This window comes from Bicyclus anynana, chromosome 6 (genome assembly GCF_947172395.1).
Source record: "Bicyclus anynana chromosome 6, ilBicAnyn1.1, whole genome shotgun sequence".
Lineage (NCBI taxonomy): Eukaryota > Metazoa > Arthropoda > Insecta > Lepidoptera > Nymphalidae > Bicyclus > Bicyclus anynana.
Genome location: NC_069088.1, coordinates 8,290,564 through 8,315,914, shown reverse-complemented (window position 1 = coordinate 8,315,914; position 25,351 = coordinate 8,290,564). Strand labels below are relative to the sequence as shown.

At 37.1% G+C, this 25,351-nt stretch overlaps 1 protein-coding gene across 3 annotated transcripts in view; it reads right to left on the bottom strand.

Moving 5' to 3' along the window:
- LOC112049207 (eye-specific diacylglycerol kinase) overlaps positions 1 to 25,351 on the bottom strand; it is a 226,957-nt gene that overhangs the window by 144,563 nt on the left and 57,043 nt on the right. For all 3 annotated transcript variants that reach the window (XM_024087005.2, XM_052882105.1, XM_052882106.1), the window contains exon 2: positions 1,032 to 1,206. In XM_024087005.2, coding sequence (XP_023942773.1) covers positions 1,032 to 1,121 — 90 coding nt within the window. In that variant the 5' untranslated portion in view covers positions 1,122 to 1,206. The remainder of the gene's footprint in view (positions 1 to 1,031; positions 1,207 to 25,351) is intronic.

Below are 25,351 nucleotides of genomic sequence, written 5' to 3'. Positions count from 1 at the left end.
ATAGTTGACATTATATGATTTTATTTGTCGTTTGTTGGGAGTGGTTAAGGTGACAGTCCGATTAACCAAGGGATCCTGAAATACTGATATGCAGATATAGTGAGATCCATGAAAACATAAATATGTTTTCATGGATCTCACTATATCTGCATATCATCCATGAAAACATAAATATGCTATGTATGCATCCATAAAAACATAAATATGTTTTCATGGATCACACTATGACTGCATATCAATATTTCAGGATCCCTTGGTTAGTCGGACTGTCACCTTAACCACTACCAACACAAACTGTTTTTTTTTAAAGAATATTTTCCATATCTTTTTAAACATGACTATGATCATTCCCCTCCAACTAGTCGGAAAAGACTGTATTGAGAGTGTATTAGGAGTTTCATTGCATGACCGAATTTCTCCATGTTATCGACTCTTGGAGCGTTCACGACTGCTTTCCATGTATATGTATGTTACTAGTAGACGCTAGCGACTTCATCCGTCTTTAGACCCCCTTTGATATTTTGCTATTTCGCGTTTATATATCAAGATTTCCAATAATTTGCGGATTTAGCCTAGCCAATAGCTAGCTAGCCATAGCCTCATGATCGGCTATAAAGGCAGAGCCTATGAGCCTATGGTCGATTTGTCTTCACGAGATAATGTCGTAGGCCGCATATGAAGCCTGAGATAGACCATAATAAGTTATCCAGTGGATCATCGAGCTGTTGTAGCGTTGAATGATGACTGTTTGGACTGTGTAAGTTATTCGAGCAATGAGGTTCAGGTCTGGATGATGGGAGGCTTCGACCGTGGCTAGTTACCATCCTACCGGCAAAGACGTACTACCAAGCGATTTAGCATTCCGGTACGAGGTCGTGTAGAAACCGAAAGGGGTGTGGATTTAATCCTCCTCCTAACAAGTTAGCCCGCTTCCATTTTAGACTGCATCATTACTTACCATTCAGGTGAGATTGTAGTCAAGGACTATCTTAAAAAAAAAAATTAAAAAAAAAAAAAACATGAGGACATACCTGCTTGGGCACTTCGAGGCTGCTCTGCGTCTTCATGTCCTGCGGCGTGGGCGTACGGGAGCGCTTGAAGGTGGTGCGCAGGCGCTGCATGGCGCGCGGGGCGGGCGGCGCCGCTCATGTCGCGGGCCCGCCCCGCCGCGCGCCCCAGCCGCGGCCGCCGCCACGCTCAACACCGCTACAACATGCAACTGATATACCAGCTGTTCTATTGGACACTTTACATTACAACAATACGCACAGCCGTCTAGCCCTTAGACCATTAAAAAGAAAGGACCTGCCTCGTAAACCGTTACTCCTCTGTCAAAGATCAAGAATCAATGATCTAACGCGTTTATAAAAACTGTTGCTATAGAATCTTTGTGTTCATTGGTGTAATCGTTTTCGTCGTGTAAAGAGCTCCCTAAAAATGCCTTCTTGTGTAGTTGATTGGCATATAAAACGGCCAAAAACTTGTAATTTAGTAAAAACAAAAAATCGATCAAGTAATCTAACATTCTATATATATTATTTTTTTATTCTGTACAAGTTAGCCCTTGACTACAATATCACCTGATGGTAAGTGATGATGCAGTCTAAAATGAAAGCGGGCTGACTTGTTAGGAGGAGGATGAAAATCCACACTCCTTTCGGTTTCTACACGACATCGGATATATATATTCGGTGGATAATCTAAGCGTGGTTTTTGTTAGTCTGTGTAAAAATTACGCGTGTGTGTATTGCGAGTCAATTATATAGTTTTGTGTAGTGTATAAACACATAATATACATAATGTTGTTAAATGTTTTCGATGTGTGAGTTTACCTCGTCCCCCTCAAAAAAACGACAGACTTATTTGTTGGTGAATTTCAGTGCGAAACAGGTCCTTTGTTTTTAATGGTCAAAAGTCTAGCCCCAAAGTAAACGTGTGTTATGGATATCGAATTAGAATGGCCTCGGCCTCGAGCAATTACACTAACTACAGCTCGTGCGGGTTAATTTGACACCTGGCTCGATTGATATTTGTAATGTATTTGTTTGGTTGTGTTTGGTTGCCAGGTGTCAAGTTAATGCGCACGAGTTATATATTCATATAGCTTCACTCCATATTAAGTTCAAATACGCAATTGAAATGGCAGTTGTATAGATACTATACATATATACCTATTAAAATAATCTTATAGATATTATAAAATATTAGCACTTATCATATTACAAATTGGATAACTTGTAACTACTACTACCAAGATATAATAGGCTAGTTGACTCTTTTTTTAAGTGGTCTTAAATAGTTAATTTATAAACGAGCCAAAACGCCTGTAGGCCACGATGGCTTACGAAGATTTCAACTGATTCATGACGTCATACTCGTAATAAATCGTTATACTCGTAATAAATCCCTCACAAACGGAGCGTTTGACATAATATTGGTTAAAGTTTGAAGGTTAGTACATCAACTAACATGGTGACGTCACAATGTGGACGACAGCGTCTTTGGCTTTTGGAAAAAATACATGACTTTTAAATTTAGTTCTATAAGAAATCCTTAACTTTTATTAATTACGAGCAATATCGATATATTTCGGGCCCTTATTCTATGTACTATGCAAAATTAATATTGATATGAGTCAACTACCCAATTATAACCGAAATCACTGCTACTACCATAAAATATTCAGCGTCCGAGTAAACTAGTATATAATATAATGTTACGCTCTACAAAAATATCTAATACGAAACAAAAAATATATTCACCCATATAAATCATCACAGTTTCTCGACCGTAATAAAAATTTTCAACAATTTTTCTTCCTTTTATAAAACTGCGGAGCGTTTTGTGTGCACAATAATATGACGAATGGGAAACTAAGAGCCCCATAAGTCACGCACGAGGCAACAACTATGTAAAATATTCACAACTTGTCTTATACTATTTCAAGAACTCGCGCGAATATTACACGCGCTAAGGAATGACAATTTTTCAAAGTGTCGCTTTGAAGCGAAGAAAATAATGTATTCTGTTGTGTTAAATTTTGTTGGAGCACGTAATATGATTGATTGATGTACCTTCCATACCACAAAAATGTCTCTAAATATCGTACAATTAGAATAATAAACCCTATATGATATCACTTAATGGATAATGTTTTTTTTGTGGCAGTCGTGGTTTACTATAGATAGTTATTTTGATGAACGTGTAGGTATGTACATAAGTAAAACCTTTTAATAGCTAAATAATTAAAATTTTAAAACTTTAACTAGGCAATATTCTAACTTAAACTCGCCAATGATATTTTATGCTAGAGATGGGGCACTAGCGCATCAACACTGAGGCGGACAAATGTGGAAAATTGACTTAATTTCATTTAGTCGCTTATTAAACAACGAACGTTATTTAAACAAATAATCTTTAAAATTATTGAGAAAGAATACGATAAGGACCTTAAGCTAACTTATCCTAATCATGCCCACGTGGAATGGTGGCAAGAATACTGGCTGCATTTCCGCGCTTGACTTCGCGCGAAAAATGAGCCAGCCCTTCTGTCACCAGTCGAAGCAAACAAATAATACTTGAATATCGTCTACAATGTCGAGTTGTGTGTTCAGAAAGTGTAAAAACATAAATATATATTATATAATGGGATTAAAGAAAAATTTTGCATGTGTGCGCTCAGTGGTGTAGCTAAATTCGGATCATTTTTTGCGGTGATTTTGTAGGGACGTAACCTATCTATAGTATAAAATTATCATTGAAACTCACACATTAAAGCGACAATATAGGTACCTTAAGGAGTACCTTATATTTTCTTTGGCTTTTAAAAATGTGGTTGTTTTATAGCCTATAGATTCAGGTAACGGATGTACGTAATTGAGAGAAAATCCACTTCATTTTACAATTTCAGACAACTTAAGCTACGTACTTAAGTTATCAGGAAGGTAAAGCCTCACTTATTAGACAATTGTCCTAATTAGACCCATTTTCTTGCAGCTTGGTTTCTTATAACGGACATAATTGAGAGAAAAACCTACTGCATTTTATAGTTTCAAATAACTTAAGTAGTTAGTTGTTGAAATCTTACCTATTAGACAATTGTCGTACTTAGGCTGATTTGTAGCTTGGTTTCTGTTATCGGAAATTGTTGGGAGAGAAAATTCATAAGTAGGGAACTGACGACTGTAGACTGTAGTGTTTAAAAATCCAAGAGGTCCATGACTTGTGTTCATTTTGTCTATTTATCTTCCTTTTGTTGCTAACAATCGACTAATTGAAAAAATATATACAAAATATCGTGGCGGCGGAGTTGTCCTAGTCCCATCTCTTTCGTCCCAATGCAATGAAAAAGATGGTAGCGATATTTCCGGTTGCGCCGCCATTGATTGAATTTTGTCTATTTCTGGTCACGATATTACACGATATGGTCGCATGTTAGCGCCACTGCAGTGGAAGTTGAAGACTGATAAATTGCACGTGGCTACAAACCTTTGTAGCCACGTGCAATTTTGTAATTATACAATTTACGTAATATGTACCTATGCCGTTAAGCCGATAAAAGCTGCTCATTAAAACAGAGGCGTCGGGTGATTTGTTATTATTCATAAAGCAAATACACCATAAAATATTCCTATAAAACCGTGTAATAAATGTTTTAATTGTTAATGAATCGGGTGGCTATAAATAGAAACACACAAAACATTACCCAATCGCCAAATTTTTAATATTTCCTTTAAGAAACGAGATTTGCAATTGAAAACAAAACCAAAAAGAATCCTCGATAACAGTTTGGCCCGGAACAGAAACTTAATTAGTATTATCTAGTATCTATCATTTATTTGTATTTAATGATTTATTAATTACTTAGAATTGTGTGGCATCTGAAATGTACATTCCGATTAACTAATTAATAGCATACGCACGTCAAATAAATAAAAAAGTTTTTAATTGATTTAAATCAAGCTTTCGATAATTTAAGCCCTCATTCGCACGAGAGTTTTTTAACGGGCGTTAAAATAGCGTTCAAATATACTTAGTATGAATTTAAATGAATTCTATTTATCTATTTCCTATTTGTTATTTGAATTACGCCCAAAATAGCAAATGCAACACTGCTCGAATAAAAGCGTCGTGTTCTAAAAACGCTTTTTGAACGTCCGTTAAAAAGCGAATGTGGGCTAAAGCTACTGTTACACATGCTCATTTCAAGCATAAAAGCATGCTACTATTGAGCAGTTGCTACTTATCAGCATGTGTATCGCAACATTGCTAATAATGAGCATGCTTATTTTGAGCTTGCTCAAGAATCGTGCGATTTATGAGCATGCTACTTGCTGCGTGGGTGCAAGGGGGCGTGCTTTTAGCTCGTCTGAACAGGTTTGCTTATTGCGTATGCTAGTCGATCAGCATTGCTCTCTCTTCACCTTCATCTCTCCCTGTCTAACACGATACTATAGACAGAGAGCGATAGATAAAAATTACATTTGTAATTGGAATGTTTGCTTTGAGAGTTATTCAGGAGCATACTTAAAAATAGCATGCTTATTGCTAGCAAACTGATGATCAGCATGCTCGTATGGAGCATACTTATTAGCACGTTTTCACCATGCTATTTTAGAGCATGTGTAACAGTACCTTAAGTCTTTGAAAGCTTACAGGACATAGTGGGATATTCTTTGTTGCGCTGCTAGGCACAATTAGGATGTATTCTTGCTTTATTCTATAGAAAAGCGAGATACCGCGCCGTGTGTACGGTGACATCCTTGTGCAGTTGACATCCAATCAGCTTGCACGAAACGTTCGTACAGTGCCGTACAAGATCTCATATATTTTATGAAATTTCACAACTGAACTCGTAACAATGAAAATACAATTTATTTATCATATTATACTGATTTTATTTTTCAAAGTCAAAGCCAGAAATACTTTGTTCAGTAAATTACTTTTTTACAAATTATTGTAAAGTTATGGTCTTGATAACTGACTATTTTATTACTATCTTATGAAGGTATTTAAAAGTGCATGCCTACTCGTAAGTACCTTAAATCAATTCACCCCCAGATTTCAACGTTTATGTTTTCAAATTTGGATCATAAATATTTAAGAACGAGCTTTAGGTTCCCCAGATGGTTTTAAAAATTTATCTGAAATCATCATCATCATCATCAACCGATGGACGTCCACTGCTGGACATAGGTCTCTTGCATGGACCTCCAAGCACAACGACCTCGATGCCTGCAACCCGCTTAATATCCTCGGTCCACCTAGTCGGTCTCGTCCAACGCTGCACTTTTCGGTGCGGGGTCGCCATTCCAGCACCTTGGGACCCCAACGTCCACCGGCTCTTCGAACTATGTGGCCTGTCCATTGCCACTTCAGCTTAGTGACTCGCTGAGCTATGTCAGTGACTTTGGTTTGACTGCAGATCTCCTCATTTCTGATTCGAACACGCAGAGAAACTCCAAGCATAGCTCGCTCCATCGCCCGCTGAGTGACTTTGAGCTTTCTAATAAGGCCCACAGTCAGCGACCAAGTCTCGGATACGTAGGTCGTCACTGACAACACGCACTGTTCTTGACTTTCGTCTTATACGAAATGTCAATACTGAATTAAATAAAATGAATCGGTAAAATATTATCCTTGTTCAATTATTTCGACTTGAAAAAACGAATATTCACAACATGTGAAATTATAATACACGGACGATGACAAACTATTAGCAATGGTTATAACGAAACTATAAATACTCGTATCTATCTAGTATAACAAAGTTTACTCTATCATATAAATAATGTGAGACAAGTGTGAGACTCACATCGTCCATCGTAGATTTGTACTCGTACTCGTAGATACATCATAAATCACAACTTAAGTTGTTTTCTTCACGGGTTAGTTCTGATTTTCTTTTCTCTATTTTTCAAAACTTTGGAAAATCTTATCGCTACGGGAATCTGTAAGGGTTAGTTGAATATTTCTTTTTCGTTTACTTAAATGAGTAAACTTTAATATACAAGTTAGTAATAACAATAAGTGGAACTGCGTGGTGGGTCTGAGCCTCAGACCAATTATAGAAGGACCTGTATCGCACTCATACTCACGAACAAAATTGTCTGTCATTTTGTGAGGAAAACGAGCTTAGATTTTGTATATATCTTATACTAACCTAGAAGTTTTTGCCCGTTTTTTACACAATTCAATTACACAAAAAGGTATTTTTGCGGAGCTCTTTAACCGACGAACACGATTACAACTATTTAACATCGATTCTATAGAGACAATTTTTATAATCGCATTAGATCGTTGATCATATACTTTGACAGAAAAGTAACGTCTAGCGAGGCAGGTCCTATGCAATAATTGGTCTGAGGTCTGAGCCATATTCCCTGTTTTTTTTTTATTTTTAATTCTATGTAACAGATGCCTACTGGCAGATATCATACAGTAGGTTGATGACATTACTCAATTAATTTGATGTTTATTTTAATAGGTTGATAATGAATAGCAAAATAGTGAAGCCAGCAGGTGAGATCGGAGTCAAGGGCTTACCTCTCATACAATAAAAAACAGAAACAATAACAGAAATCAATATAAAATAATTTTATAGTATAACTTATATGACAATAAAAATATAATAAGTACCTAATCTTCTTTTGCTTTTGCAACCATCGGCTTTAATAAATCGCTTTTTTTCATCTAACAATTACCTAACGCAGAGTAAAGACGTACTGTACTGAGCCTAACGTAACGTTACTAATAATAAAATGAATATATGGATTTAACCTTCGTCATGGCAAATAGATTTAGACTTTTTGAATGACAAGTAAAATACATATTTTAATAATGTCATGGAGTCACGGAAAGCGATAATGAAATAATTAATGGTAGGTCTTTCGTAGGTTTTCGTTTTGATAACTGACGCCTCACTTTAGATAAGTAATATTGATTGAAAACAGACCACTAACTATAGTAACCTTCATCATTATCAACCCACATTCGGCTCACTGCTGAGCTCGAGTCTTATTTCAGAATGAGAGGGGTTAGGCCAATAGTCCACCATGCTGGCCCAATGCGGATTGACAGACTTCACACACGCAGGGAATTAGGAAAGTTCTCCGGTATGCAGGTTTCTTCAAGATGATTTTCCTTCACCGTTTTAGACACGTGATATTTAATTTCTTAAAATGCACACAACTGAAAAGTTGGAGGTTCATGCCCTGGACCGCATTCGAACCCACACCCTCCGGAATCAGAGGCAGAGGTAATTTCCATTGGGCTATCACGGCTCTCATAGCCGCCGCTCTATAGCTCTGTAAATAAACCTTACTTAGTATAAATCTATCTAACATAATGATAATTTCTTTTTCATTTCCTGATAGGCCCATCAGAAGTCCCTAATAAATATTATAATTTTATCTTAACTTCTGACAGATTTTCGTTAACGTCAAGAGATTTGATAGAAATTAGCAAGGATCGGTTTAATTAAAAATTCCATCAGTCTACAATGTAAATTTACGATTATTAATTTATGATATAACAAGTTTAACCGTAAGATAATATCTTAATGAAATTAGTACATAACCATTGGACTTTACTTGAACAATGGACTAAAGTACTCTCTTTGTTGTATACTTGGATTCCGACACAGCGCTATCAAATATATAACTCTTTTATATCTAAGAAACTTTTGATTATGAAATGTTAAACCGAAAGCCTGATAGCCACAGAACAGAGATCGCTAAAAGCTAACTGTCAGCCATATTTTCCTCTATTATAGCCGATGGACTTCCACAGCAAGACATGGGCCTTTTGTAGAAACTTCCAAACATCACGATCCTGAGTCACCTGCAGCCAGCGAATCCCTGCGACTCGCTTGATGTCGTATTTTTATTTACCGAAAATTTCTTATAAGGATCTTTAGGAGGACAACCCAGGATTCGAATCCAGACCACGAGATTTGCGTTTGAATCCTCAGTTTTCCGATGACATATTGAATAGATGTACTAAAGCTGCTTAGCTAATATAACTTTTACATGTAAAAGTCTGGAGTACCTAGCCGTAGCGTGAGTGAAATCATTAGGTAATCGCTGTAACGTGATTGTTCCGACTCAATTTAGATATTTTATTTAGTTTCCGTATTGTTAGCAAAACTGATAGAGTGGTTTCTGGTAAAACTGTTATTGTATTTTGTATCAAAGGCGTGTCTATTATGTTTGTAAATGGTGAAACAATTGAAATATAACAACACAAACAAATAACAAATGAAATAAAAAATAAACGTATGAGTAGGTATACATTATACTTATTTCATATATAGTACGACTATTATCATTTGAGTACTGTTCGTTCGTTCGTCATCAACCCATATTCGGCTCACTGCTGAGCTCGAGTCTCCTCTCAGAATGAGAGGGGTTAGGCCAATAGTCCACCACGCTGGCCCAATGCGGATTGGCAGACTTCACACACGCAGAGAATGAAGATAATTCTCTGGTATGCAGGTTTCCTCACGATGTTTTTCTTCACCGATTGAGACACGTGATATTTAATTTCTTAAAATGCACACTACTGAAAAGTTGGAGGTGCATGCCCCGGACCGGATTCGAACCCACACCCTCCGGAATCGGAGGCAGAGGTCATATCCACTGGGCTATCACAGCTCAGAGTACTGTTAATTATGTCAAATACCTCATAAAGTCGTTATTACAATAGATGAATTGCTTACATTCATTAATTCTATGCGATTAATCCCTCTTTATGCGGTGGCTTTTGTCTATGGAGCATCATATCATGCTACGTAGAAGCCGTACGTAGAACTGCTACGTAGATATCTACCTAACTACATAGTTGTTCTTAGCAGTAAACCCGCTACCAACTTCAAACTGCATCATCACTATACATCAGAGTGCCTAGTGGCAGTTTGATACTGTGACTATCGCGTACAGGTAAACACGAATTTCTAAAGAATTGAAACAGCGCCATCTAGTGGCACTACTGCACAACTGTTTCAAACCCTTGGAAATTGCGTTTACGTTTACGCGATAGTCACGAAATCTGCCACTATGCACACTGATGAAACCGCGGTGAAAAGCTGTCGTTAAATAAATAACGTATCTAGTTTTTTCTAACTACCCATCTGCTTTGCTGAACTATATTTCCAAGCAAAGTAATAAATAAGGCTACCTGGGGATTTAGCCTGCTGTTATTTATTATAGGGTACATTTTCCCACCTGCTATGCTGCGTTGAGTTGAGATACAATTATGCTAGTGGTTATTTATCAGTGAATATGACTTTATTTTTGTTAAATTAATATTTTTAATCACTGGCTTATTGATTTTGGTCGACACCGGACTATATGCGTGATTTAAAGTTCCTATATCAAATGTTATAAAAACTTTTACGTTTTCATTGACTTTTTATTTGTAATTTAATATCTATGTGAATATAGTTCTAATTTTAAGTGTCAAAATATCCTAACGCATACTTTAAAATAACACAGTAATGATTTAGAAAATGCTTAACATAAATAGTTGAAACAATGGTGAATCAACAAACCTACGGGAGCTTTTAGAAAGTAACCAGGGACGTAGCTACCGCCGTGTCAATGATATGGGACCCCTGGACTATGTGAAAGCAAAAACTTTCTAAAATTTAATCCAGAATCACACTGAATCTGGTGTTCAGGAAAAAACTGCCTTTGGAGTTTTACTTCATAAATGGCAAAAGTAAAAAAGCAATCTCATTTATCGGGTTCAGGCAGCACCCAAAAGTTGGAAACATCCTTATATATTATGTTAAAAAGTCACTGTCACATTTATTTCAAGCAAGCATTTTGGTTTTACATTTATGAGAAACTATTTGACGTCCCGTTTCCGTAGAAAACACGGGGATAATATATAGCTAACACTGAAAGAATTTTTAAAATCGGACCAGTAGTTCTTGAGATTAGAGCGTCCAATTAAACAAACAAACTCTTTATAGTATTAAATTAGATTAGATTAGATATACCCTTCATTTGGGCCCACCAAACTAATTTTGATTCAGGGCACCTTCTACTCACGCTACGCCACTGAAGGTAACCTATCTTATACTTACCTCCAACGAGAAGTATACCATAATACAGTATAGTGAACCTCCCTGCGTCCTAATTAAAGTGCAAATTAACGTAAGTAATCGCTATTGTAACCTAATTGCGTTTTGTAATTGACAATTATTACCAAATAGGTTGTTGAATGTATATTCCGCTGTACCTGACATGTCTTGATACTTAAAGAACGATGTTGCACTACTCCGGCAATTTAATACGGATAATAGACTTGCTAAAGCCCGCGGTGTCACCTGTGGTTTCATTTAAGCGAAATGTAAAGGGTCGTGGCATTATGCTAAATAACCGCGTTTAGGTATAATGCATTGCATCATCTTAACATGTAAATGCGAAAGGTCATTCATCACGAAATTTCCAAAACCGCTCGACGTACAAAGCTGAAATTTGGCAGGGAGGTAGTTCGTAGTTAGTAGGTATTAGCTAAGAACGGATTATAGAGGTCTAAAGGCTCTTGCAAGTTTGTATGAAACTCCATCATTTTTTATGCTACAGACGTTAAATTTGGCAGAGAGGTGATTTATAGAGAGGTGATTTGGTCCGTTACAAACCAATTATACGACAGGACTGGATTAAAGAGGTCTTAAGGCACTCATAAGTTTGAGTGAAAGTCCTTAATTTTTATTATACAAACTAGATTAATTTTTTACGCTAACAGAGTCGCGGGCGTCCTCTAGTGATTTTAACCGACTATGGAGGGTGTATGTATGGTGTGAGAAGGTGCATGTATGGTGGGAGGGTGTATGTATGGTGTGTGTGATTTTGACTGGTAGGAATATCTACGTATTGCAATGCGGTTCCATGCCTAAAGGAAATCGTTTTTCGCGGTATTTTGATACTTCTACTATTTAGGTTTTGATCCCCAAATGCTCTTTTTACTTTCTTTCAGTCAAGAAGCAGAAGTCCGAAGGGATATTTTCCTCTTTGACAAAAATAAGTCGGTATCTTGCTATGTTCCTCTGTTACCTCATAACTTCTAAACTACTTCTAAACTTCGTGATTATAACTTAAAAAGACAACTATTGAATGTTTAATTGTAGATGGCAATATAAATCTTAGATGAGAAAACTTTCTTGTTTTTCGTTTTCAATTATTTTACATGAGCGCGCTTTTCCAATAATCGGGTAGTTGAACTTTTTTCATGTTATTCACGGAAATAAAGCACCAGCTTTAGCTTTTATTGGTCTGTGGAGATATTAGTCTATTTTGTAGACAGGCTCTAGATAGCCTTGCGTCATAACAATTAGTTCCAATGCCCAAGGGCAAAGACTCATAAACAATTCATACCTAATAATGGTACAATACTGATATTTAATATGAATGCTTTATAAACCATTAGCTGGGTTTCTATCTGTAATCTATCCACTTAATTCAAATGGCCGTATATGACATGAATCCTAAATGAAATTACACTGTACTAAATAATAGGGAAAGTCGAAAAGCACCGCATTTCCAATCAATTAAGATTTTTATTTTAATATCGACTGAGTACATTACCCGCGATTATATTCCTGTGGATATATTTTGAAAAAGTGGCCTATATGATGAAACTTTTCTGAAATGTACATGGCTACCTAACTACGTAATTCGTCGTTCTTAATTTAATATGGATTCGAAGAAAATAATTAATGTGTAGGAATTAGTAGTCTGAGATATGACGTCGCTCGATCTCGTGTTGGCTCGTGCCATCGCTACGCTAGGTGGCGCGACTTGTTTCCATAAAGAGTAGGGAGTTAGTGGGGGGGAGGGAGGGGTAGCGTTCGGGCGGTAAAGACTGCGATATAAGACGCTTGCCGTATGGCCTTCAGTATTCTCGTGGCGTTCGAGTCCTCCACATTTCTTGTTGTGTAATTCCTTATGGGTTACTTGGGATAGGCGGGTAGAACAGCTTGAGCAGTAAATGGTGAGTGTTGGCATGTCGGAAGGGATCCCATAAACTGCATCCGGAGTCCCAAATGTCTGGGACTGCTCAAGGTATTCTCTGCCATTCTAGGGTCTTATTACAAATATTGTGAATCATAAACTCTGTTTAACATTGGTTTTCCTATTTTTGAAATCCACTTCTAAGTCTGCTAAAACATGTTTATTATTTTTAAATTCTAGTATTGTTTTTATGATACTGAAACAGAAACAATCTTTAAATATTTAATCAATTCCCAATCAAGCTTTTTGAATATAGGTTCTTTGGAATCAATGAAGTCATTGAAGCTACGTGATTGGTTTTTATTAGTCTTTATCAGCACAAAATGAAAGAGGTTAGGATCTAAAAATCTTTGCAAATATATTCCGCCTAAGTGCTGAATTACAGAGGGATTCACAAAGCTGGAAGGTTCGTGTAAACAGTGCTCCGAGTACTTGAGGAGTTAGGACATCGCTCGCTTATGGCTTGTCGTGCTCTTTGATAAAGCTGAAGTGTTTGCATGTTTGAATTTGAACGCTAATCTCAGGGACTTCGACCGATACAGTTAAGAATTTCATTTTGGATAATACGGCCCATTTACAAATATTATAAAGGTGAAACTTTGTGTGTGTGTAAGTGTGTAAGTATAAGTAAGTATGTTTGTTCTTTACGCTGCGGCTATTGAAGCGATATGACTGAAATTTGGAATGAAAATAGATTTTATTCTGGATTAATACGTAGGCACTTTTCATCCCGGAAAATCCATGGTTTCCGCGGGATTTCTAAAAAACTGAAATTTACGTATGCGTCCGCTAGTAAATAATAATCTCGTGTTACGATGTAGTATGTATATTTGGTATATTTGGTAGGTGTGGGATAAGGTCGTATGTATAATGTATAGGCAAACATATCCCATATTTTAGAATTTAGACCAGGTACCATCAGATAAGTGTTTGGATCATGGACATACGCGAGCCTACTTTGTATAAAAAAATAAAGAAATATTTGAATAATGTTTGATCAGCAATTATATTAATAGATGTTTCCAATGCAAAAGTAATCCATATTTAATATTATAAATGTGAGTGTGAATGTCTGTCTGTCTGTTTATTTGTCCGTCTTTCACGGCAAAACGGAGCGACGAATTAACGTGATTTTTTAAGTGGAGATAGTTGAAAGGATGGATAGTGACATAGGCTACTCTTTCTAACGCCCCACTTCCCTAAAATGGAGGGTGGAAATTGTTATGGAGCAATTGCATGGTAGGGGTAGGGTATGGTTGGACACATAAGTCAAAGCGAAGCTTGACCGGGTCCGCTAGTCTATCAAAAAAAAAGAATATCACTTTTCCCATCTCAAATTGTAGCTGTAACCGCGCTGTGAAGGTAGTATTTACATATAGGGATTTCGCCACGAGGGATGAGTTGGTGTGAGTTAATTACACTACAAATTGGTTTGCGACAACAGGTAATTATTTTGATCATACGCTCCACTGATACGCGGCTCCATGTTTTAGTTTATTACCTGCTCGCTGCAAAATGCAACATAATGATGAAGATATTAGGTAGCTTTTTGATTGAATCACGGAGATTTATGGAAAATGTAACCTTAATTGATGTAATGGCCAGGCATTTGTTTTAGGCAGCTAATTACAATATAACTGCAGTCTTAATAGATAAATGCGAAAGGTCACTGATCACGAAATTTGGAAACCATTTGTACTACAAAGATGAAGGCTGGGAGGAGTTTATAGTTATCCGCTAAGAACGGATTTTGCAAGAGGGCCGGAATAAAGAGGTCTAAGAGCGGGTGAAATCGCGAGCGTCCGCTAGTATTTGATAATTATACAAGTGTCAACTAGAGCATGCATTTATCATAAACTGTCTTTATGGTAATTGTATCCAAATAAACTATTTACTTATTTTTTTCAAGTCTGTTTAATGTGAGAAAGTAGACAGCGTAGAATATACTGACTTCACTAAAATATAAACCTATCAAAACTTAAATGTGAAAATGGGAGCCAATAAATAGAAGTATCTGAAAATTCAAACAAAGCTGTCCCACATTTCACTGTTTCTACCACATTATGTATTCGTAAGTATGGTAGGCAACTATAGAATTTGGATCATAGTAGTAGGTTTCGTCCAGACCAATGCAATTACATCAATAGTATAGTAATAGAATAATAATAGTATTTCCCGGAAACAAATTCTGTAAAGCAAATAACAGGCAGGACCGATATGCTTTTGTGTGAGTTATCCCATTGTCTCGTTCGCTACGTGCTTCAGATGCCGGCTCTCGCATCAGATCCCCAATAATCCACTCACTCAACTTCCATTACAACTTAATACGATTGCTCAGTAATGCCTACATAACTGACCTTTCTAATAAATGGCGAATAGAGGAGAATTTGGTGAAAGGCAATTCATGGAAAAGATAATCGCTCAAAGACTTATTCTGATTTTTATTTTAGCAACATTTACTTTGATGTTAAGAAATTTGTTACTTTGTCACTATAAGCCATCCACACCGGCATTTCTTCTCGCTCTTCGAGAGCCGTTCTACCCACATCTGCGGCTTTTTTTTTCTATCTCCAAGCAATGCTTCTGCGCTCGCCCAAACCCCCCGGTGACGCCGCTGAGGTCCCATTAAGGAGCCTACGGCATTTACACAATCAGAAAAAAGTTATCTACCACATTGGAAGAAAATCTACAACCATAGGTAACTGTTGTGATAGTTGCAAAATCACGAAAACAATATATTTAAAACAACATTGCAACAGTAACTGTCATGAAAAATTACAGCATAAAGCCACTGTGCATGCTATCTAAAAGAGATTGAATAGCACATTCATTTTGTTTAGTGGTGAAATGCTTCTATGTTTATGTTACCAACACTTCAGTTACAATTTCGAACGCATCACATGAGTAATACGAGTATACAAAGTAACGAATGAATTATTCCCGAATAGCATAATTTATGAGTTTGAGTAACATGTTACGGTTCTTAAGGGAATTAGCCAAGTTACTGAATTTGTAATTCCATGGTTGTTGTGTTCGACCTGTCTTCCTATCTATACTAATCTATACTAATATAAATAAAGCTGACAAGTTTGTTTGTTTGTTTGATTGAACGCGCTAATCTCGGGAACTACAGGTCCGATTTGAAAAATTCTTTCAGTGTTAGATAGCCCATTTATAGAGGAAGGCTATAGGCTATATTATTCCCGTATTCCTGTGGGAACGAGAACCACATGGGTGATTCACACTAATATTATAAAAGCGAAAGTTTGTGTGTAAATGTGAAAGTGTGTAAGTGTTTTAGTGTGTAAGTATGTTTGTTCTTCTTTTACGCTCCGGCTACTGAATCGATTTGACTGAAATTTGGAATGGAAATAGATTTTACTCTGGATTAACACATAGGCTACTTTTCATCGCGAAAAAATCCATGGTTCTAAAAAATTAATAGGAACAGCTCGTATATCTAAATCAAATTGAAGTGTCTGTCTGTCACTTGAAAATAACTGTTATAGCTATCAAATGCCTATAGTTATTTACACGATACTAAAACAGTACAAAGCTTTTTAAAAAAATCGTCTTTCTGTTCGTCCAGGCTAATATTCACTGAATGATACAGGAGTTTATGGAACAACATACTACTTACTTACTTACTGGTACTTTTTATTCCGAAATATATATATATATATCGTAATAAAAAGTACCCTATATGTATATATAATATATATACGAAGTATTAACGAAGTAGCGAACTTCCACTGGTTTAAAATAACAACGTTCTTTCCGCTCGAAGCTCGAAGGACATTTCAACGTATCGTAACATGATTTAACTTAGTTCGTAGTCAGGTATTTTTAACTGCACAGGAACTGTATCGAGCTTCCTCATATCCAATTCACAAACAAACTCTACAGTCATAACGTGCAGCCTGTTTAACATAACCAACCTGGAACTGTATAATGTAGAAACCTACCTACTTTACTCTCCAAAAAGTATACATCAATAGAGTTGGGTAAAGCAGTAATTAATCTTTCAAACAAAAAATAATTTTAAAAATTGGTTAATCAATGACGAAGTTATGAGATAACAAATATTAAAAAAAAACATACGCGTCCGATTGAGACCCTCCTTTTTTTGAAGTCGGTTTAAGAGTGCCTGGTTTCGTTGATCTAATGTCTTAAACTCTCTTTGTAATAAATCCGGCATTGTAAAAAATACGTTGTAGTAGTTTTAATTGTTCTATAAGACAGATCGTCCTAGATAAGTGGCTTTAATTTTGGTTTAAAACTGATAGCCATCTATTTAGCGAATGCATTATGTTGTATTGTATTGCAACCCCAGTAAAGTCACACTTTTAAGGGATGCACCCAAAAGATTTTAAAGACATAATATGTCACTAGCGCGTCAAGACTGATGCGAACAAAAGCGGCTAATTGTCGTAATTTCATTGAGACGCGTAGTTATTTAAATAAATAATAACCAAATATCGTGTACTTGTCAAGATGTGTTCAGGAAGTGTAAAAACTATATAATATACTACTAGCGGACGCCCACGACTTCGTTCGCGTGGTATTTAGTTTTTCACAAATCCCTCGGGAACCATGGATTTTTCCGGGATAAAAAGTAGCGTATGTGTTAATCCAGTTTTAATCCAATAATATATCTCAATACCAAATTTCAGCTAATTCGGTTCAGTAGTTGAGGTGTGAAAATTAAAGAAATTAAATTAAAATAAATTAAAGAAGCTTAGAAATTAAAGAAGCTTGTAATAAATTCGAGCTGGGCTGTACATCTTTGCCGGAAGGGTAGTAACTAGCTAGACCTAGACCAATTAAAAAAAACCTCAATCAGCCCAGCCGGGGATCGAACCCACACCCTCCGTCTTGAAAATCCACCATACACAATACACATGCGCATACCACAAACCTCAATCAGCCCAGCCGGGGATCGAACCCAGACCCTCCGTCTTGAAAATCCACCGTACATACACCGCACACCACTGCGCCACGAAGACCGTCAAAACCTCGTAAATTAAAAAAAGAAAAATGTTCATAATATACCTATCTGACGATTTGAAAGTGCTTGTAAACTAAGCCTAATTGAAATAAATAAATATTGACTATTGACATTGTTTTAATGTTATGTGTACTAACAAAATAAACACATTTACCCAGTTTCACATACCACGTATGGTTTATAAATAAAATAGCGTTTAAAAAGACTGTTCTTTCCATTACAAATCTCACTAGTAGAATTCTGCGAGAGAAGCGGAATTCCTCAGGGCCTTGGCAATAAAATGAAATTTTAGCCGACGCTCGTAACTCAAGAAATCCCACGATACGCTACTGTTACTTACGAGTACGGTGTAGAGAAGTAGATAGAAATTAAACTGCAAGATTAATATGAAAAGAAAAGTCTTATTTGCTTTTATGGAACATGATAATACCTCCGGCAATCGCAGTTACATTATATTTATCTGTGAGCTTCACAGCGAAGTCAAATCTATTATTGTTGATTATTATTTAAAAAAAAAACAGTCAAGTGTATGTTGGACTCGCTCACCGTTCCGTTCCATTCAATTCGTAGGTAATCCATTTTAGTAGGGGAGCCAAAGAGGGGATTTTTGCAGTTACTCGAGCGCGACAGATAAATGTAAAGGGCTATAACTTGCACATTGTTGAATACCTCCACCAAGTATGAGCCCTTAATATTGGTGGGTACGTTACGTACGTAGGGCTAACAAAAAAAACCCAACTTCAGAAATACTCAACCAGCAAGTTAAGGTAGATGAGTTGATAGCTAAAAGAACTGCACATTATGAAAATCTGACGATCTGAGCCTAACGTAATGGAATGGAGGGTTTCAAAGTTACAAAATAAAATATTTTAGTTCTCGAGTTACGAGCGCGATTAATTTTTTACTTATTTTGAAGGAAATAATCTCCTAATTAATCGCTATTTTCTGACAATTTCAGTAAGCCAAAGTAATAAAAATTGTTTTTAAAGTCTGTAGTTATTTTTTCCCCCGCTAAAAGCAAAAAAAGTAAATAACCATTTATTGTGTGTGTTTTGGGGTGTGGAGTTTCACCCTTCTTCTAACAAGTTAGCCCGCTTCCATCTCAGATTGCATTATCACTTACTATCAGGCGAGATAGAAGTCAAGGGCTAACTGGTATGAATAAAAAATATTAAAAAAGAAAATTAAACCTTTATACTTGTTGTCTTACATACGGTAATTCTTGCTATTTCATAGTTCTTGGTAACGTGAAGTTACCAAGAACTATGTACCACATATATATCCTTTATTTGCGACATACATGGCCGTTTTTTCTTTTACGATAAATAAGAAGTTTGATTTTCTTACAGCTTCGAGGTACTTGAGTTTGTTAGGTTTGAATTTCAACTCGATCGCGTTCCAGAGATCGTAACTCAAGAAATAAGAAGGTCTTGACAGACAAACGAACAACAAATGATGAAGTATTATATAAGGGTTCCGTATTTTATTTCGATTTACTCTAACTTACTAAGTACTCTAACTTCCGGCATTAGAAATATACATCTATTATTTATTAGTAATAGAAAATAAATTATAGATAATACTCACAGTGACACATTGAAAATAGGTTGCCTTAATTTTTTTTTGACAGAGTAAATTTTAACTAGGCAATATGGTTTCCTAGATTTCATACGAAACCATGAACTAGAAAAAAACAACCTAGTACATTTAAATTAAGCATAAAATAGGCTTTCATTTGACATTTTAAACTAACTAAATAGCTGATGAGGCTATATAAATAACATTACTAACTGTTTATACCTGGCAGCTGCAGTGTGAATGCAGGCAAACTTTAGTTTTAAATTTTTTTTTTTTGGGTATATTATGTTAACAAGTGTACGATTTAATAGCCAACCTATGTGTCAAATTGTCAATGTTTCAATGTGAATATTATCTATATTGTCATCCCGAATAAATAACAGATGAGGGTCATACATTTCTTATGGCAGATCTTGTACTAAATTATGTATTCTGCACCCCGGAGACATAATACACATTCCGGACATGCGTCTGATCGTAAATAGAATATCCACTAATCAGATTATAACAACCAAGGTATAGACTACTGTACTCTTTAGTAGAAAAAAAGTTCTCCGTCTCATATAAAAAAAATTAATTAAAATGATAATTTTTACTTTTTGTCAAATTGTAAATATCATAAATAGTTTTTGAGTTATACTCGTAAGCCAGAAACCGAACCCCTTTTATATTTTTAGTTAATAATTGTTTATAACTTTTGCTTACGAGCGGGCGTTCGATTTTCAAAAACTATCTACATTCAATAGGGATGATGACTAGGTTTAAATATATTGATTTTTATGATACATTCGGGTAAATAAGGTCAATGTTAAGTAATTTTTACATAAAAAGCAAAGATTGGCTAGATATTTGCAAAATAAATAAGATTATAAAATTTCAAAATGAATTAAAAATCTTTTATCGTTATTAGATGAAAATTCATACAATTTAGCTTCCGTACATTAAATGTGACATTTTGTAAATGTTCAATACATGAACTATAAACATAAACACACAAATAACAAAAATATTAGTTATTTTGTTTGACCGCTCAAACAAATCTAACGATCATTATGGACCTACGACGTCATTAAATCATACCATTTTGTACGGGGCGTTTTTCAGGGATTCGCGGCAGCGCCGCAAATCTGACCCTTTAAATCCCTGTAGCTCTGAAAGATACCCTGTTACTTTTACAAAATTGCTTTACTATTACTCTTCTTAATCGTGCACTCTTGGCAGAGTGGTCGTGGTTGCAGCGATGAGCGACGCCTTTTGTGCAATGCTCCGCCACTTTTGGCGATTGGCTGCATTTTGGGTACACTCCGCCAAAGATGATTGTGTAGCAGCCTTAACCAAATCCGTCCAGCGGGTTGGAGATCGGCCTCTGGATCTTTTGCCTTGGACTTGCCCTTGCACTACCAACCGTTCTATAGAATCATGATTTCTGGAGATGTGGCCAAAGAACTTTAAGACCCGTAAAAGCACAGTCGACGAAAGCCTTTCTTTTATCTTTAGTTCATTGAGAATGGAAATGTTGGTTCTGAATGCTGTCCAAGGAATCCTCAACAAACGCCTCCAACACCACATCTCCAGGGCATCGATCTTGCGACGGTCTTGTAGACGCAAGGACCACGTTTCCGCACCGTAGAGAAAGATTGGAAAGACAAGACACCTCATAAGTCGAACCTTCGTGGTTTTGGTGATTCTCCTATCTTTCCAAATCTTGCTAAGTTTATCCACTGCCGATCTAGTAATGGCACAACGTCTCCGGATTTCAATCTCACAACCACCAGTATTAGAGATAGTAGAACCCAGATAGATGTAGGTTGGAACAACCTCACAGTTCGCTATTTTGTCAATATCTGGTCTGTTCTGATTGGCGCGGTCCACAATCATTATTTTGGTCTTCTCTCTGTTAATGGCAAGTCCAAATTCAAGGCTAATTACTTCTAGACGGGTCAGCAGGTCTTCTATATCCTCTTTAGTTTGTGCAAAAAGCGTAGTATCGTCTGCATACCGTAAGTTTGAAATATTTCGTCCTCCCACAGATATTCCCTTGTCCCAGTTTTCCAGAACCATCCGCATTATGTATTCTGTATAGGTGTTGAAGAGGAGTGGAGACAAAATACATCCTTGCCGAACGCCAGCTTTGGTCTTCAAACTTGCAGAGTCCACTTTGTCCACTCTTACAGCAGCTGTGCCATCTACGTATAAATGTTGTACTAGATTTATAAGGTGCAGAGGTACTCCCATATCTGTTAATACTTGCCAGAGCTTCTTCCATTTAACAGTATCAAATGCTTTACAGAAGTCTACAAAGCAAATATACAACGGAGTGTTAAATTCTCTGGCCTTTTCTACAATCTGGCGGATTATCAGTATTTGCTCTCGTGTACCTCTACCCTTAACAAAACCAGCCTGCTCCTGAGCAATTTGACGTGACAGATAGGCTTGAAGTCTTGTATTTATGATCTGAAGTAGCACTTTACTTGCATGAGAGATGAGAGAAATTAGCCTATAGTTGTTACATTTCTTCGTTGAGCCTTTTTTATGCAATGGTATGAATAAAGAATGCGACCAATCCATTGGCCAACATCCTGTTTCCCAAATGTTGTTACAAATATTAAATAGGACAACGCCATAGTCAACGCCTGCTTCACCCATGGCCTTGAAAACTTCAATCGGTATCTCATCTACACCAACGGCCTTATTGCACTTCAGATGCTGGATAGCGGCGCGCACTTCATCCCTCATTATTGCTAAATAAATTATATTAATTTACGCTTTACTATTAGCATACTACTAATTTATATACAAGTTATAATTATAAAACTGTCATCATCCCTATTCTGAATCGAATGACACCTCAACCATTTTTATACGAGACGCACAGAGTACATGTGAATTAGACTAGTATATAAATACATTGGTTAGATATATTTTCATTCATATCAAAATATATATTTTAATTTCACTTCATTCATTTAATTTTCTTTCGTAAACGGTTAAAACTAATTAATTCACGACGCTTAATTAAAAATTACTACTGCGGCCATTAGTGTATAAGTTTGTACTTCGGTACAGATAAATTAAATATTTATTCAGATACATTATCATATTAAAATTTCCCGGAAACTCGCGACGAAACCATGGATTTTTTCAGGATAAAAAGTAGCCTATATTTTCCTTAATAGTCTCCTTTAGCAACCACTGAAAGTTTCATTAATATCAGTCTAGCCGACAGACAAATAGGCTGTAATTAAAAAAAAAACTTGATTTTGTATTAATATTATATAAATACCTAAATACTTAAGCATTTCAAAAAATCCAGATGTACTGAACTGGTATAATTTGATGTATACCATCAAACCTTTGATTATATATACGTCATCAAACTATACGAGTATGTATAAATAAAATATCTTAGGCAGTATAGGTATCTCAGTTTATTTCACTTAAATACTAGATTTCTCAAGCTCTGAGGAAGATAACGATCGTATTTTCACATTCAATATTTAACTTTAAATAATTGAAACTATAGAACATGCCAAATTAAAATTTCCTTTGCATTTTCCATGAATAATTTTGTATTTACTCGCAACAATTTAATATATTGGTGTCTAGGGCGTACCGTAATTCATGATTTCAGTTTCGGAGCTTATTTCGTTATGTTGTTGTTGAAAAAACAATTATACGAGTACTTGGTCCCAAGGCTTGAGGCTCGAATATTTTTTTTTATTCTTTACAAGTTAACCCTTGACTACAATGTCACCTGATGGTAAGTGATGATGCAATCTAAGATGAAAGCGATGTGATAAATTTGTTAGGTTGAGGATGAAAATCCCACCCCTTTCGGTTATACGACATTGTACTGGAATGCCAAATCGCTTGGCCGTACGTCTTTGCCGGTAGGGTGGTAACCAGCAACGACCAAAGTCTCCCACCAGCCTAATAAAGTTGTATGTGAGTGCAACGTGGATTCGTAAGCCTAGCCTACCCTACCCCTACCTTACCCCTACCCTACCTGTACCCTTACCCCTACCCTACCCCTACTCTACCCCTACCCTACCCCTACCTTACCCCTACCCTACCCCTACTCTACCCCTACCCTACCCCTACCTTACCCCTACCCTACCCCTATACTAACCCTACGCTACCACGCACGCACGATTTCACACCCACGCAGTCGCCCGCATATCATGGGAATGTTATCAACTTGCCAGACTATAGTATAGATGTATCTAACTATTCTAAGGCCAATATGCTACACTTAGCCTGTAATTAATAAGTTTAATTTAAAATTCTGACGGCCGTGTGGCGCAGTGGGTAGTAACCCTGCTTTCTGCATCCACGGCCGTGGGTTCGATTCCCACAACTGGAAAATATTTGTGTGATGAGCATGGGTGTTTTCCAGTGTCTGTGTGTATTTATACATTATATAAGTATGTATTTATATGTAGTATATAATTGTATATTAATATTTTAATATCAACTATCTTAGCACCCATAACACAAGCTACTCTGTATGCTTACTTTGGGGCTAGATAGTGATATGTATTGTTTAAGTATATTAAAAAAAAATTCTTACTAACAAATACCTACATAATAATATATTACAGGACTTATTAGTTGGGTAATTTGTACTCGTATTTATCTTTACTGAGAAAGTAATGCGCCACGCGGGCCTGTTGATTACAATAAATTATGTGCAATAATATATTCTGAAGGTGTTGACTTTAGCTAATTTGTCCCCTTTAATGGATCCTTATTTTCATGTTCTCCATTTTATAATTTTGTTGTCGTTTTGTTTTTGTTTGCCTATTGTTTCAAAAACATCCATTACGGAAGGTATAACTAGATCTGTAGCTAACCTTTATAATAAGACTAGCGGACTCGCTCAAGCTTCGCTTTGACTTATTAATTTATTTATTTGCACTTCTTCCCTATCCCTACCTTACACTACCATACTCCTACCCCTACCCTACCCCTACCCTACCCCTACCCTACCTCTACTCTACCCCTACCCTACCCTACCCTACAACTACCCTACCACTACCCTACCCCTACCCTATCCCTATACCATAAACCTACCCTACCACTACCCTACCCTACCCCTACCCTACCCCTACCCTACCCCTACCCTACCCCTACCCTACCCCTACCCTACCCCTACCCTACCCCTACCCTACCCCTACCCTACCCCTACCCTACCCCTACCCTACCCCTACCCTACCCCTACCCTACCCCTACCCTACCCCTACCCTACCCCTACCCTACCCCTACCCTACCCCTACCCTACCCCTACCCTACCCCTACCCTACCCCTACCCTACCCCTACCCTACCCCTACCCTACCCCTACCCTACCCCTACCCTACCCCTACCCTACCCCTACCCTACCCCTACCCTACCCCTACCCTACCCCTACCCTACCCCTACCCTACCCCTACCCTACCCCTACCCTACCCCTACCCTACCCCTACCCTACCCCTACCCTACCCCTACCCTACCCCTACCCTACCCCTACCCTACCCCTACCCTACCCCTACCCTACCCCTACCCTACCCCTACCCTACCCTACCCCTACCCTACCCCTACCCTACCCCTACCCTACCCCTACCCTACCCCTACCCTACCCCTACCCTACCCCTATCCTACCCCTACCTTACCCCTACCCTACCGCTACCCTACCCCTACCCTATCCCTATACCATACCCCTACCCTACCACTACCCTATCCTAGGATTTAGGGGTTTGAAAAATAGAT